This window comes from Egretta garzetta, unplaced genomic scaffold (genome assembly GCF_000687185.1).
Source record: "Egretta garzetta isolate BGI_Z169 unplaced genomic scaffold, ASM68718v1 scaffold45, whole genome shotgun sequence".
NCBI lineage: Eukaryota > Metazoa > Chordata > Aves > Pelecaniformes > Ardeidae > Egretta > Egretta garzetta.
In genome coordinates, this window is record NW_009260028.1 from 8,165,205 (window position 1) to 8,178,747 (window position 13,543).

The 13,543-nt window shown below is 43.4% G+C and overlaps 1 protein-coding gene across 1 annotated transcript in view; it reads left to right on the forward strand.

Annotated features, from left to right (window-relative positions):
- Window positions 1-6,770: 6,770 nt before the first annotated feature.
- Window positions 6,771-13,543, forward strand: part of MRPS6 (mitochondrial ribosomal protein S6) — an 18,188-nt gene continuing 11,415 nt past the window's right edge. The window contains exons 1-2 of the mRNA XM_009640905.2: window positions 6,771-7,019; window positions 11,815-11,954. Of these exons, the coding sequence (XP_009639200.1) occupies window positions 6,771-7,019; window positions 11,815-11,954 (389 nt within the window). The remainder of the gene's footprint in view (window positions 7,020-11,814; window positions 11,955-13,543) is intronic.

The window sequence follows — 13,543 nt, forward strand, 5'->3', positions numbered from 1 at the left end:
CCCCCCAAAACCAAACCACCACCACCACACCCCCCCAAACCAAACACCAAACTAGATTATTTAAAACTGCAAGAAGAACTTAAGGATCCAAAACCTGGTTGTAGAGTTTGGCTGCAAAATTTAACACTGATTAACGCTGTGGGGAGGTGGGGCGGGATGCTGGCAGGGTGAGGCTAAGCCGCCTGAAGCACCCTGCAGAACAGCAGCTCACATGTGAAACAAAATACGGGTGAGCCCTCGTTTAGTGGAGCAGCCTTGTTGGATATTGTGCAGGAGTTCATGGGTTGTGTTTTTCTTCTCGGTTTTTTTTTTTCCTTCTTCTTTAAATGCCCTGTTCAGCTGCCATTGAACCAATTCTTGAGTGGGACAGGCACCACCTTCTTCCTTGATGCTGGAGTGTCCTTAAATACCTCCAGTTGTGCTTCAGTGTCCCCCTGGGACTGCTCCAGCCTGGATGCCTCAGTGTCTGTCTTTTGCTTATTTCTGACTGCAATCTAGAAATGAGTCCTGGTGCCCAAGTCCTCCAAGGAGCCCCTGCCAGCAGCTGTGCTCTGAGAATGATGGGTGTGATGCTGGCTTGTAGAAAGCAGTTACAGCTTGTGGTAGTCAGTGCTTAAGAAGTTGCTGTTGGGGAGGGAAGGGCACCTTCTCAGGATTTTTATTTGGAAAAGATTAAAACACCAACACAGTTCTGGAATTAGAGACCAAACATGAGTCTTCCATGTCCTTTGCCCCCCCCATCCCTCCCCTGTAAGGATGTATTTGAACTAATAGCCATGGAAAGTGCAGTGTGAATCGTGACTTTGTCGTCGTTGCCTGGTGGTGATGGTTCAGCAAGGAGGGGGGCAGGCCCCACGGTTAATCACCTGTGGATTGGGGATGTCCTTTTGCTGGTGGGATGTTGGCATCTTTTAGAGATGGGTATGTTGGCAAAAGTTGTGGGAAGGACACTAAAGCCAGATTTTCAGCTGCAGAGGAAATGCTGCATTCATCAAAATTATTCTTGGTATTCTCTTCGTTTGCTGCTGTCTTTAAAAGAAAAGTGGAAGCTGTTGGTTGTTTGAAGGAATGGGTACAAAACACACTTAGAGAAGAAGCTTTGGGATGAAAAATAAATAGAGCTTCTAGCCTGCAGACTTGGTTTGGATTTGTGGTTTCCAGGAGGGAGTGGGACTCCTGTGTTTTTATTAGTTAGCTGTTAATTGGTTACCTAATTAGTTTATTAGGTGATTCTCCATTCAGTGAGCAGCTTTCCATTTAATTGATTTTGAAAGAGGCTCAAGAAGCCTCTTTGTCACCAGCTGATTCCATTTGTATTAGTTAGCAAAGACTCTCTCAGTCCCCGGTTTACTGATGTCTCAGACTTTAATGCTTCTTTGGGTGTGGAGCCCTGGCCCAGGCAAGGTTCAATAAATGCTACAGCAGCATTTATTTTTGAGGGTTCACTGGAAAAGCCCAAGGAAATGGTGGTAATGAGTATTCTTTGCCTGTTGGCTCTGAAGTGGAACTCTCCCTCCTTGGATGCGGCTGTCCCGGTTTGCCCTGTGCTTGTTCTCGTGCCAGGAAAGTGAACCAACCAGGAGGTTTCAGCTCTGTGATTTCTTTCCTGCCTATCCAGCAAGCACGTTTAATTGGGTTGTACGTAGTGATTTTTCTTTTTCAATTTTTTTTTTCTGAGGTGTTCATAGCCTGATAGAAATAAGGTGGCAATTTGACTTTACAGTTGTGATGCTGATGACCCTTAAGCTTGTCAGCAACTATTTTTAATACTTATCTGAACCATGAAATAATTTTGTAAGTTAGCTTTGAGTATCCCAGTATATATGCTGTAGCATACGGGAAAATTTGAGCAAGAAATTGCCAAAGTTCGCCTTCAGTTGCGCATACCAGTTGGTCAAAACAGTGCTACTTCCACCCCGAATGCTGTTCTTCAGAGCCAGGTAGTTACTGTTCTGCAAAAGCGTGAGGACTTAAAATTTATGGGCATGGTCCTCATACTCTTGGAAAGCTTTTTGCTAACTGTGTTCACTTTTTTCTTAGTCCTAACTTTGTTCTCCTACGGCAGTAAGGATGTGCTGATGGGTATAACAGCTATGTATTAGCAACCAGATCTCTAGTCCTTAAAAGATTTCTCTCGTAAAAGGGAGCTCTTCAGTGGCTTAGACTAGTATGGGTGGTGTTAGTGGTACACCGTAGGTCTGGAGTGTTGGGGATTTGGTTGGAGTGTATCCTGATACCCGACTGCTACAATGGATGCTTTGGACAGTTGCAGGTATTTCTCCCAAGACTGGGCTGTTGTTGGCATTCTGGGGCTGGACGCCTCCAACCTAGAGAATGTGAAAATTAACTATATTTGGCCTTCACAGCTGTAACTCTCAAGCAAGCTAGTGTTTGTCTTCTGGAAGCCATGCCATGCTGGTTTCCTTTGCTGCCGCGCAGATTTCCCCCAATTACAGACGTGTGATTTGAAAAATGCTGAATGTGCCCAGAGCAATTACATTGGAAGAACGTCTGTGGGCTCAGAGCTGCCCGTGCGTGTGCTGTGAGCGAGCTGTTGCCTGCAGGGAAAAGCACTGAGCTCCGTGTCGCGTGGCTGGGAGGCGGCTTGGGTTCTGGTTGTGTTGTGTACCATTTCCAACACGCCAAAGCCCTTCTCCTTCTTAATAACCCTGATTTTGCCCCTGAAGCATCCGGGGAAACAAATGGTAACAGCAGCAGCGTGACAGTGGTTTGATTCGTGTCCCTTCCCCGGCTTGCACGGACACTGCTGAATGGAGGTGCCAGGCAGCTAAAGGGAGCGATTAGCCCTGCAGTCGGGTGGTGTTTTCCTGTTGAACACTTGGGGCAAGGGGATGGTGGGCTTCAGCTTACCTTCAAATAGCAGCCATTGCTTTTGGACCCTTCTGTCAGTGTTTGTAAGTCTTCCAAGCTGTTGTTAAATATGTGGGGGAATAGAAAGACTTAAAACAAGTTGATGAGAGAAAATACTAGGGGAGCTGTACACACAGTGTATGGAGGTGGAAACAAGGCAGAGTTAGAGGGGAGAGATTGAAAGAAAGAGCTTATTTGAGAATAGAGAACTTATCCAGAGTTAAAATTCTTACTTTAAATTAGTCTTGTCTTAAGAAATTTAATAGTACAGGTGACATTCTGGAGAAGTAAGCTTCCAAACTTAAGATCCAACTTAATTCTGGTGTTGGGTTGTATGTGTTATTTTTCATCCACAGCCTGTTGTCATAGGAATTAGGTTGTATGCATCACCAGCTTACTGAAGAAAGCAGTAAACTGTAACGGCCAGCTGTAATCTTGGAAGATGGGGAGGAAGAAAGAGCAAAACTTCTCTCTGAGGTGGTTAAAATCCTGAATACATCTAAAATTACTGTTGTGCACAGGATTTCTTTTTTAAACTTGTCTAAGGATGACTTGATGCAGATCTTGATTAGACTAGGCTGTGTAGTTAAGTATGGCTTTACATGTTGCTTATCTCAGGGTCTTCAGAAGGTGGATCTGTGAGGTAGGGCAATTGCAGTCCAAATGCTGGAGGAATCAAAGGGAAAGTTTGAGAAGTCAGAAGAAGTTCCATCGTATCTTAAAACTGGCAGCTGGTTGCTTCGGGGAGAGGAATTGATGAGCTGAATTGGCAAACTGCAACCATGCGTCCCCTCGCAACGTGCTCAGGAAGACATTTACCTGGTGAGAAGTACAGAGATGGTGGAAGAAGCTCTGACTTCTTGACTCTGGTTCCAGCTTCTGTATCATAACGTTGGAGAAGGTTTCTTTTCCTCTCATCTTCCCCCTTTTCTGCTCCTACTGTTATCTTTTCGTTCTCTTCGTTGGAATGTCTTTGGTTTTTCATCTTAAACACAAGAAGTGTGGAAACAACAGGAATTGTATGTGAGCGTGTGTGTGTGTACATGCATTCATTTCAAAGGCCAGGGAGAAAAAATGTTTGAAAATAACTCCCTCCGTGTTTTTGTGTTTGTGGTTTTTTTTTTTTTCCCTTTCCACTCTTGATTATCTAAGCTTAACAGAAATATAAACTTGATGAAATGTATCACATCTAAAAGACATGAGAGGAACAAAACTTACCTGTAGTTTCTGGTAAGCTTGGTCTTAGCAAGTTTCCGATAGGTAGACTTTAGCTGAGCAGGAGTGTTACACTGAAGTCCATATTATAGTTTATTGTGGTTGAGAAGAGGAGGCTAAGTTTCTAAATGGAGGTTTAAGGAAGGTGTTTAATTGATTCCGATAGCTGTGGCCAATTGTTACATGAACTGTTTCTAGGAATAAACCGTTGAAGTGGCCCGGAATCATGGAGGATTTCGTTGCTGTTTACTTTAGACTTACAAGACATCTTCTAGAATTCTTTTTAGAAATTATCAAGAGTATCAACTTTCCAAAATGAACTAAATTCAGCCAAGTTCAGTGTTGAGACTGATGTGTTAATTTAACCGTGACTTGGTATTTATAGGGTATTTGTATTGCTTGGGTTTTAGTTCAGTTTCTTTAATAATTGCCTTTCATCTTAGATGTTGAGTTAAAAAAAAAAAAAGATACATTGTGGAATTTAGATTCTTTGAAGAAGAAAGGTGGGTTTTGGAACAGAAAAGATACTAGCATCACTCTGACTTTAAAAGTTGCTGCTTCCTCTGCATCCAAGTCCCTGGGCTTCATAGTCACATCAGGTGAAGTTGCTGGTTCCTTGGCTTATACCCCATTAAAATGCCAATTAAAGGTCTCTTTTAAGGATGGGGTGTTATTTTTAATTCAGACTGAGTCGATTTTGATCACTCCTCCAAACTTATTTTTGGTGACTTGCCTGCTATAACTTTCTTGCTATTTGCCAAATCTGTTTCTAGAATAGTATCACGCCTTTCTGTTCAGTCAGTGTTTGATGGAAATACCAAATGGTTATCATGTTCAGGAGCACCTGGGTTTCTCCCATTTGTTTCTTATTCTATATTCGGAAAATTGTCGTAGTTAAGAGAAACTTCTGTCCCTACCTAGTGCTGCCCTGTGTCCAGCTTTCCCTAGACCGATCCCTCTGCACCCCTGCCTGGGTCTGAACTTCCAGGCAGGTGTCCAGAGTTCTCACATTTTTGTTGCTCCATTTCCAGACATCCTGACTGCGCTCATTGGTCACATGCGGGCTGTTTTTAGCAGGGGTGCAGCATGTAGCACTGCTTCCACATCTTCTGTTTGCTTGATCTACCACGTTTATCTTTATTTTGATCTTTTCTGAATAGTATGTGTCCTTCAGTGATTGTACGCTACGTAGGTCTGCTGTTCTGTGTTGTTTATGCTTTTATAGTAATTGCAGCTTTGCCTCTTGCACCCGGAATTCAAGTTTGTTGCCTAGGCAGATAAAGAACAACCCTGCCACTAGCTGTGTTGTGTGCCTGGCTATGTTTTTTTACTAATATTAGCACTAATTTTTAATTTGCTGCCCATTTGTAATCTGCTGATTATTTTTTCATCTGTTTGCTGTTTCTTCTAGTGTACTAAAACAGGGTGTGACAATTAAATGACTCTTTCCAGCTTCCCCTTGTTTCTCATTGCAAAGTTCTTTCTTATGCCAGTGTTATCTTGGCTTGTTCACAAATGCATGTGTGTAGGGGTTTTTTTATAATTTTCACTAATAAGTTTCTACTGCTTTATCATGTAGTAAATGACAGTAAGGAGTTGTGTTGTGTCCCCCCTGCCCCAAGTTTTGCTGCTTTTGAATTGCAGCTTTCTTCTAAATGCAGATTTTGCCTTCTTTGATTTCCACTTCAGTAAATAAACTCAGAACAACTTTTTGTAACTGTTTAACAACCAATAAAAAAGACATCATTTTATCCTGCTATAACCAAATTGAAGGGATAATCAAGCTAATTATGATGAATTTCTTTCTGTTTATAATTTAAGGAGATGTGCCTGCTTACTTAAAATGCTTCCTGTTGAACTGAATAAGTAGCCAGAAGAACTTGAGTGTGGTCCTAGCCCCAAAACTAAGTATTTGGTGTCTGCTTCCTTTTCTCTCTCTCAAGACTCTTTCTGGAGAGCTTTGGTGGCCTGAGAAGGCTTTGTAAGAAGAAACTAACTTTAGTCAGTTCTGTTTTTTCTATCCCTTTGACGTTATGTCCTCTCTTGAGCTCCCTCTGACCAGCTAATGAGGTGGAAAATTGAGCAGTGGCATAGAGTCTTTTCACGTGGCTCTAGTTCCAGCCACAATGTTGTCCTTCCCTTTAGGATTGGGCAGGTGGCTCCTTGTTTTTTAAGAGACATCAACATTGCAAAAGCCTTAGTTCAAGCCCTTGCCATGTTTCTGGTCTGTCTCCAAGCTGTTCTTTGCAGCTTCATGGCTGACGAGTTCATGTCTGTTTGCCCTCCGGTAGAACAGAAGATACTTTGCAGTTAGACTATTCCCCATTTTTTTTTCTGTTCGCCTATTTTTAATACACTTGCTGGTTGCCACGTGAGTTCTGTATGACTGATAAAAACCATGCTATAGTTTTTACTCACACTGGTGGTATATAACTTCGCCTCAAACAGAGGTTGTTGGTGCTGTGTTGCAGTACTTGCTGGTTGTTACCACGCGTTTATGGCTTTGATCCTGGGTGGCAATTGATAGTGCACCCCCGTCCATTTCCATGTGTGCAGCCTGGGGAGATGCTGAAGAAGGCTGTGCGTTAAACAGCTTTCTGCTCGCTTGGGTGATGGTTACGCTAAGCTGAAAGACAGGCAAGGAGAAGGGGAGAAGCCAGAGGTGTGGAAGAAGTCCTTAGGGCATGGCATTCAGCTGTGATTTGCGTGACACCTGGGGCTATGTGCCACTTCATGGGAATAGTGGAGTTTTAAATAAACTGAACTGGACTCTCTGTGGAAGGTTGCCCGGTGGCCTCGATGCACGTATTTCCTGCGGCGTCGGCAGCGGCTGCGTGGGGTCTCCCTGGTGGTGCAGCCGCCTGGTCAACTTGGCTGCAGCGATCCTCACCTGTGGAGAAAGCCAACGATGCACGGAAACAATGTTTTGTAATGTACCTCTGTTGTGATTGTTTTGCCTGGCAGATACAGGGCTGACATCCTAGTTAACACGTTTTTTTCCAGGCAGCTCTAAGTTTAAAAAATGTGGGGATAGAGGAGTGGGGAATTTCGATCTGTAGACAACAGTCCTTCAGTTTTCCAAGGAAAAGACCTTGCATGGTCTGCAGTGACCTCCCTCTCCTCTTCCTTCCACAGCTTGGTTGGGTCTGTAGGGCTGTACCTTTCTGAGAACAAGGTATCTGCTCATGGGTGAATGATAGTGAACCAAGTTCACTGACAAAGTTCACCAAGTTCACTAAGGGTGAAGCCAGTTGAAAGGGCTCTGGCTTGACTATGCACTCAGGAGGGGGAGCCAGGGCTAGAATTACATACCAGGGCTTATGCAGTCTTGCTAGGGCATCCTGCTCTCCGGCACAGATATCCTGGCACCGACTTCCATTTTCCCTTTTCTCCTCCCCATCTTTGCTTCCCCACATCTGTGGTACTGGAATTAGCGCTGGCTGTTCAGGAAAAAATGTTGTGGCTCCTGGGTTGGGAGCCAGGCAATACCATTTCCTATGTCCTCAGCTGGTCTGGCTCTGAGGCAAACCAAGGAACCTGTGTCTGTGGATATTATGGTTAGCAAAGGCTAGCCTATATATAGTTTGGTTGATGGCTTTAGGCAAGCTATGATAAACCATGATCTTTTTTGGAGAGGAAGAATGAGAGGGATTACAGTGACAAGCTTTCAAACCCAACAATTAGTTTATGTTTTCAAAGTACGTCCACAAGTGGGGAGGTTGCAAAAACGCGTAATATTTTACAATCCTTAATGTAGAAATCTGTGGCTTTCTTTTCTTGTTCTTTTTGTTTTGTTTTGTTTTTAAATATATGGGACTTGATCTTAGGCTTCATTGTGTTTAGAAACTGCACATCATGTTGGACATGCAGCCGCTCAGGGAATGTGCTGACCTGTTGGCACGTATAAAAGAGAGAAAAAGCTTGTGTGTCATTTGAGGGTATGAGGGATGTAGAGGAGTAGGCTTGCCCACTAACATGTAACTTAAATGTGCATAGTTGTTAAGAAGGGTATGTCAGACAAGGCCACCACTGGACATACAGCCGTTTGTCTGAAGGTCTCAGCCAATTAAGATTTCTTTTGAACAGAGCTCTGTTTATGGATCAGCATTTTTTATGCAAGTGGGAGACAAGTAGCAACAATAAACTTAACAATGTTTTTATTCATTGACCTGACAGACTTCTCCTGCGATAATTGTCTGAGCACCATGGAGGCTTCTGCAACCTAACCATGCAGAGCAGGCACAGTGGGAGAAGACTTGACTGGCAGATCCTATTGCTTTCCAAGAGTATATTTTTCAAGCCTAGGGTTGGAAGCACTACAGGTGCACTGCAGTGCCCAAAATATTAAAGCTGTTAGGTTAGCTGCCCTTTCTCCCCTAAACCTGCTCATTTCCCTTAATAATGTGGGTATGTAAAATGCTAATGGTTAGTGTCAGATTCTTGTTTAAAAGGCCAGACCTTCTAGATAGTAACGCGTACCTTGGCGCCTGCTTCACAAATTCAGTTGTACTTGTTTTTCTCTTCTTTCTTGAGGCCAGATTTCTGGTATGGTTCTTAAGCATTAAACTACGGATACCAGTAGCAGCTCTGTTACCCTGGTTTTTGGCTTGTCTGTGTGAAGCTGCTGCTTCACAACAAATGAGGGTGTCTCACCAGTAGCTGCTGATTTAGACGAGTTTGAGTGCTGAGATCCTGCATTGATGGAAGCGGCATAAAAGCTGCCTCGAGTTTGGGCCAGCTTCTCTCGCCTTTGTGCCATGTAAATCAAGCAAAAAGCCATAAAGAGCTTGGGTAGAAATTCTTCACGGGGAAAGTCTTAATATAAGAGCCTCAGCTCACTTCTCTCCCTTTGTGTTTTGGTACTTGTGGAGTGTGGAGGACAGGGTCAAGAAGAGCAGAGCTGCTACCTTTTTCTGGCTGTTCCTGATGTTTCTCCAATGGCAGACGATTGAAAGAACGCTTTCCGCTATGGCAAAACTACACGTCGGTGTGATGCAGAATAAGAGATTTTGTTCTATGTTCTCTCCTAGTTGCTGGCATTATGGTGAAGACACTGCTTGATCTCCTTACTTGGCTTTTCTTGATTCTGTTCCTCACCTTCAGTCCTGCCAGCTCAACCAACAGATTTCACAGTCACCCTTCCCACTCCTTGAGTACTGCTCAAAGTACTAAGGGAACAACATGCCATAGCTGCTGCTTCCCTGTTCTTCACTAAGAGTGTTTGCTTGTCCTTCTCCTTGGGCTTGTGGGGAGAGAGGCGACCGCATGTGACTACATGGTGGTAGTTGTCAGACATATTAGAGGATGAAAGGTAACACAAAATATGAGCATATAGAGAAGACTAAGGATCCAGCCTTGGAAGAAAATACTTGTGTTGAAGGGACAGTCCCTAGTGTTTGAATCTAGTATGCAGAAGTATTTGAGAGACAAGAGGTAGATTTAAAGGGGGAAATGAAGGTATTAACAGTATCAACAGTTGGTCAGCATCATCAGCTGTAGCATCGACATAAGAGTGCCTATGTGATTTTACAGAATTGGTTTTATGCTATTTTTCTAGCAAAGGGCTGTATAGTTGCAGTCTGCCTGCCCATCCGTCAGTCTGTCCTTTGTAAGTTTTGAACACACTGGGTTTGTTCCAGGTAAGCTTGAAGGAGTTTTGGAAATCTCGGAAATTCAGACTCCTATAACATTTGTGGGGATGACTTGCTTTGTGGCAAAAGGCCAAGAAGAGTTGTAAGGAGACCCGGTTAGCTTTGCAAATTTTTTGGGGAAGGAGATCATAAACACGAAAGGTACTTACTTGAAAATATAATGAGTGATAATGGAGGCAGCCACCCTAAATCAACTGAAAATAGTTTTATTCCTGATTTTGTGCTAAAATGTAATTTAAATTAATATAGTATAATCCATAAAATCTTTTAATCCCTTCATCCTAACTTTTCACACTGAAAAGAGATACCTTTAGTATTTGTCTGTTGTGAGGAACAATAGGTTTAGTGCATTGAAGAATTTTGGCAAGGTAGTAATGTTTCTTCATGGGTGAACATACTTGTTTAGTCCCCATAATTGTTTTACAACACAATCTAAACATATGTTGGAAAAAAAAAAAAAAGTCCAGGTATTTTTGCTGCCCTGATAACTGTTTAGGCTCTTCAGGCTCTTTGCGTTGAAAATAAATTTCCCAAACAGTTTATGCAGCTGGAGAGAGGGGGGAGAACATTTCTGATTGATAGTGAGGAGCAGTAGGTGTGATCCCGTGATTGACTCTTGACTGCCACAGGGTGGTTAGCCCATGGAAACAAAAAAACGTTCCAGGCCGTCTGTACTTTAGGTCTCTCAAGGAGCAGTCAGCGTTGCAAAACATCATACATTGAGTATCCCTGCTCTGTATTTGGAGGCTCTTTCTTATCACGTTGTATCCTCAGGAAGAGGAACGAGAAATTTCACATGCTGGAGCACGGGCTGCACTGCATATCATGAGATTCTGGTGCCACCTTTTCCCACCAATTTCCATTACGGGATCTGGACATTAAACAACCCTTTTTCTTAGTCAAGGTGTACATCTCTACCTTAGACTTAAGAAACTAACTTTCAGTCATCTTACACATATGGTGATTGAAAGCTTACGCAAGTTTCATTCTGGTTGAGAAGGGACAGTGAAATTATTATGGTGGTCTAATTTAACAAAAACTGAATAAAGCTGAAAATCAGCTCTTTCATTACTTTTCCATTTACAGCTGTTGCAATCTCACTGGACAAGTAGACTTGAGAATGTATCTTCATGTGAAATGTTGCAAGGAACGCAGAAGAAAGCTATACGGTTTGGTTTGTGTTCAGTTGGACATCCATTTACTTTCCCTTCTCTGTAGGAGATCTGTTTCTTAAAATACTTCTTGTTACCGAGATTGTATAAGTTTGCAGTTGTTTTCAAAACATTCTAATTTGTACTTTATTAACATTTTCATAGATATTGTTGAGTGTCATTACCGAAATGATTCAGCACTCTGAAGAGCTCTGATATGCAATGAGCAAGAAAACGTTGCATCTGTTTTACCTACTGTTTTTTGGCTGCCTGTCCCTCAAACTTGTTTTTCTAAGGAGTGAAATCTCTGCATGTTAGACTAATTACTGCACGCCAGTTCCTTAACTCTTAAGAGGGCTTGGATGTCAGCTATGCAAAAGTAACAAGAGTGATGTAGCCAAGGGTCCAAGTACCTGTTAGGCCTGTGCAGTTGAAATGACCATATGAAATTAATATGGTGCTAATTGTCTCTGTAGCAAGCCATGGATTAGTGTTCCCCCCACACTGGTCCCTTTAAATATTGCAGTCAACAATATTAATGAGCATTGATGGTCCAGGGACCTTAAAACTGTTGACAATTCATAGTCTTTGCTACGTATATTTACTTACACCTGTGCAAGGGTCAGCCAAAGTGATACCAGGTGAGTTAAATCCATTAACTATTTCCTTTTTCCTGTTGTTGTTGTGGCTTGACTTTGAAATTGGTGGAAACTTTGCTGTTGCCATAATTCACATTGGAATTGTTCTTACAAATTTTCTTCCTTAGGAGGAGGTCTGCTTCTGCTTCCACTTTGCCCTCCCAGCTTACGGAATAATCTCTTCCAGCGCTGAGCTATGCAAGTACAGGTTTCCCTTCTAATTGCATAATAAGAATAACCAGATTTGTGTACATTTCCCGCTTTCTCTTTTTTTTTTTTCATTTAAAGCCTGAAACTGCAGCTGTGCTGAAGCGCACTGTTGAGGCTCTTATGGAGAGAGGAGCCGTTGTGAGGAACCTAGAAAACCTGGGAGAAAGATCTCTACCTTACAAAATCTCCAAGCACAAGGAGCGCCACAGAAGAGGAGGGTATGCACGATGCATTTTTCCTTAAAATCCTTTAAGAGCTCCTTTATAAATGTACATATGTAACTCTCATTGTTTGGTCTGTCTTTGTGCTTTTGCCTGTGTTCCCAGTGAGGTGGTGTGTGGCTGTGTGTGCGTGCGTGCGTTCTGCTTCAGGTGTTCTGTGGTTTTTGTCCTGTGTGGTGTGGGCTTTTTGGTGTTTAGTCGTCGTGTTCCGAGTAGCGTGAGCCTGGGCCTGCAGAACTACTTTCCCCAACGTACACAATGTTATTTTGTTATGCCATTTTTACGTAACTATTTTCCAAGCCAGTCAGGCTGTTTACTGGTAAAAGTAGTGCTTAATCTGCTGGTAACTAATTGGCAGGGTCGATTCTTTTTCTCTAATGCATCTGAACTCAGTGTTAATTACCACGTGTACCCTGTAAGGCTTGCGTTTCTGATGCAGTTTTTGTTAAGGATGTTAAAGATGACCACGTGGTTTAGGGGGAAGTATGGTAAATGTAGATGAAGCTGTGAATTGACATCTCGGATGTCGGGCTTCCCCCGCGGTGCAGGAGGAAGGCGCTGCGGATCGCACCCCCTGCTCACCGACGCCGGCGTGTTGTTGCTCCTTGAGGCTACCTCCGAAATGGATGCTGGCTCTCGCAAGGACTGAGAAATGTTGCTAGGCAACCCACACTGCGCTGGGGCCGCCTGCCGTAATCAAAATAACAATTAGCAACACACTCCTCCTAATCTCAGTAATGCAACTGTGTGTATCCAGAGGGTTGGCTGACCTGCCTACCTACTGTCTTCCTTGAGGGGCTTTCGGCACTGGGGAAGGCCAGGTGACTCCAGAGGTGCGCCTTTTGCGAAGCCCTTCTTGGGTCAGCTGCACAGGGGTGGCTCGAGGTTTCACTCCCTCTTCTGAGGACCTGTTCATTTTCCTGCGAAGCGGGAGTGGTGACAGCTGTCAGTCAAAGCAGACTGACAGAAAGGGTAGGGGAGGAAACCTCTACCATGTCTCTGTTACTTAACTGAAAGCAATGGCATTGTGGCCGTGACTGGCTTGCGCTCCTGCTCCATGGTGTCCTTCAAAATGTGGCTTGATCCTGCCAGTTTTGCATTTTAGGATGAAATCTTGTTGCCTACACATGGGAGCTAATCAAAGGCTTGTCTCAAGACAGAATTACTAATTACCTCATCCTTCTGTTGGAGTAGAAGCATTTTACAAACATGAAAGTATTTTCTTCTTGTACAGGTAGGGAGGTAAGGCAGCGGGACTAAGTTCCACTAATTTTGGATGCTGAAGTTGAGACTTCAGGCTTCTAGATTTTTTTTTTCCTACAGTTGTGGTGGGTTGACCCTGGCTGAATGCCAGGTGCCCACCAACGCTGCTCTATCACTCCCCTCCTCAGCTGGACAGGGGAGAGAAAATATAATGGGTGGGTCAGTGGCTCATGAGTGGAGATAAGGGCAGGGAGAAATCATTCACCAATTACCGTCTTGGGCAAAACAAACTCAACTTGGGGAAATTAGCTTATTTTATTACCAGTCAAATCCGAGTAGGGTAATGAGAAATAAAAATTAAAAACACCTTCCCCGCCCCCCCC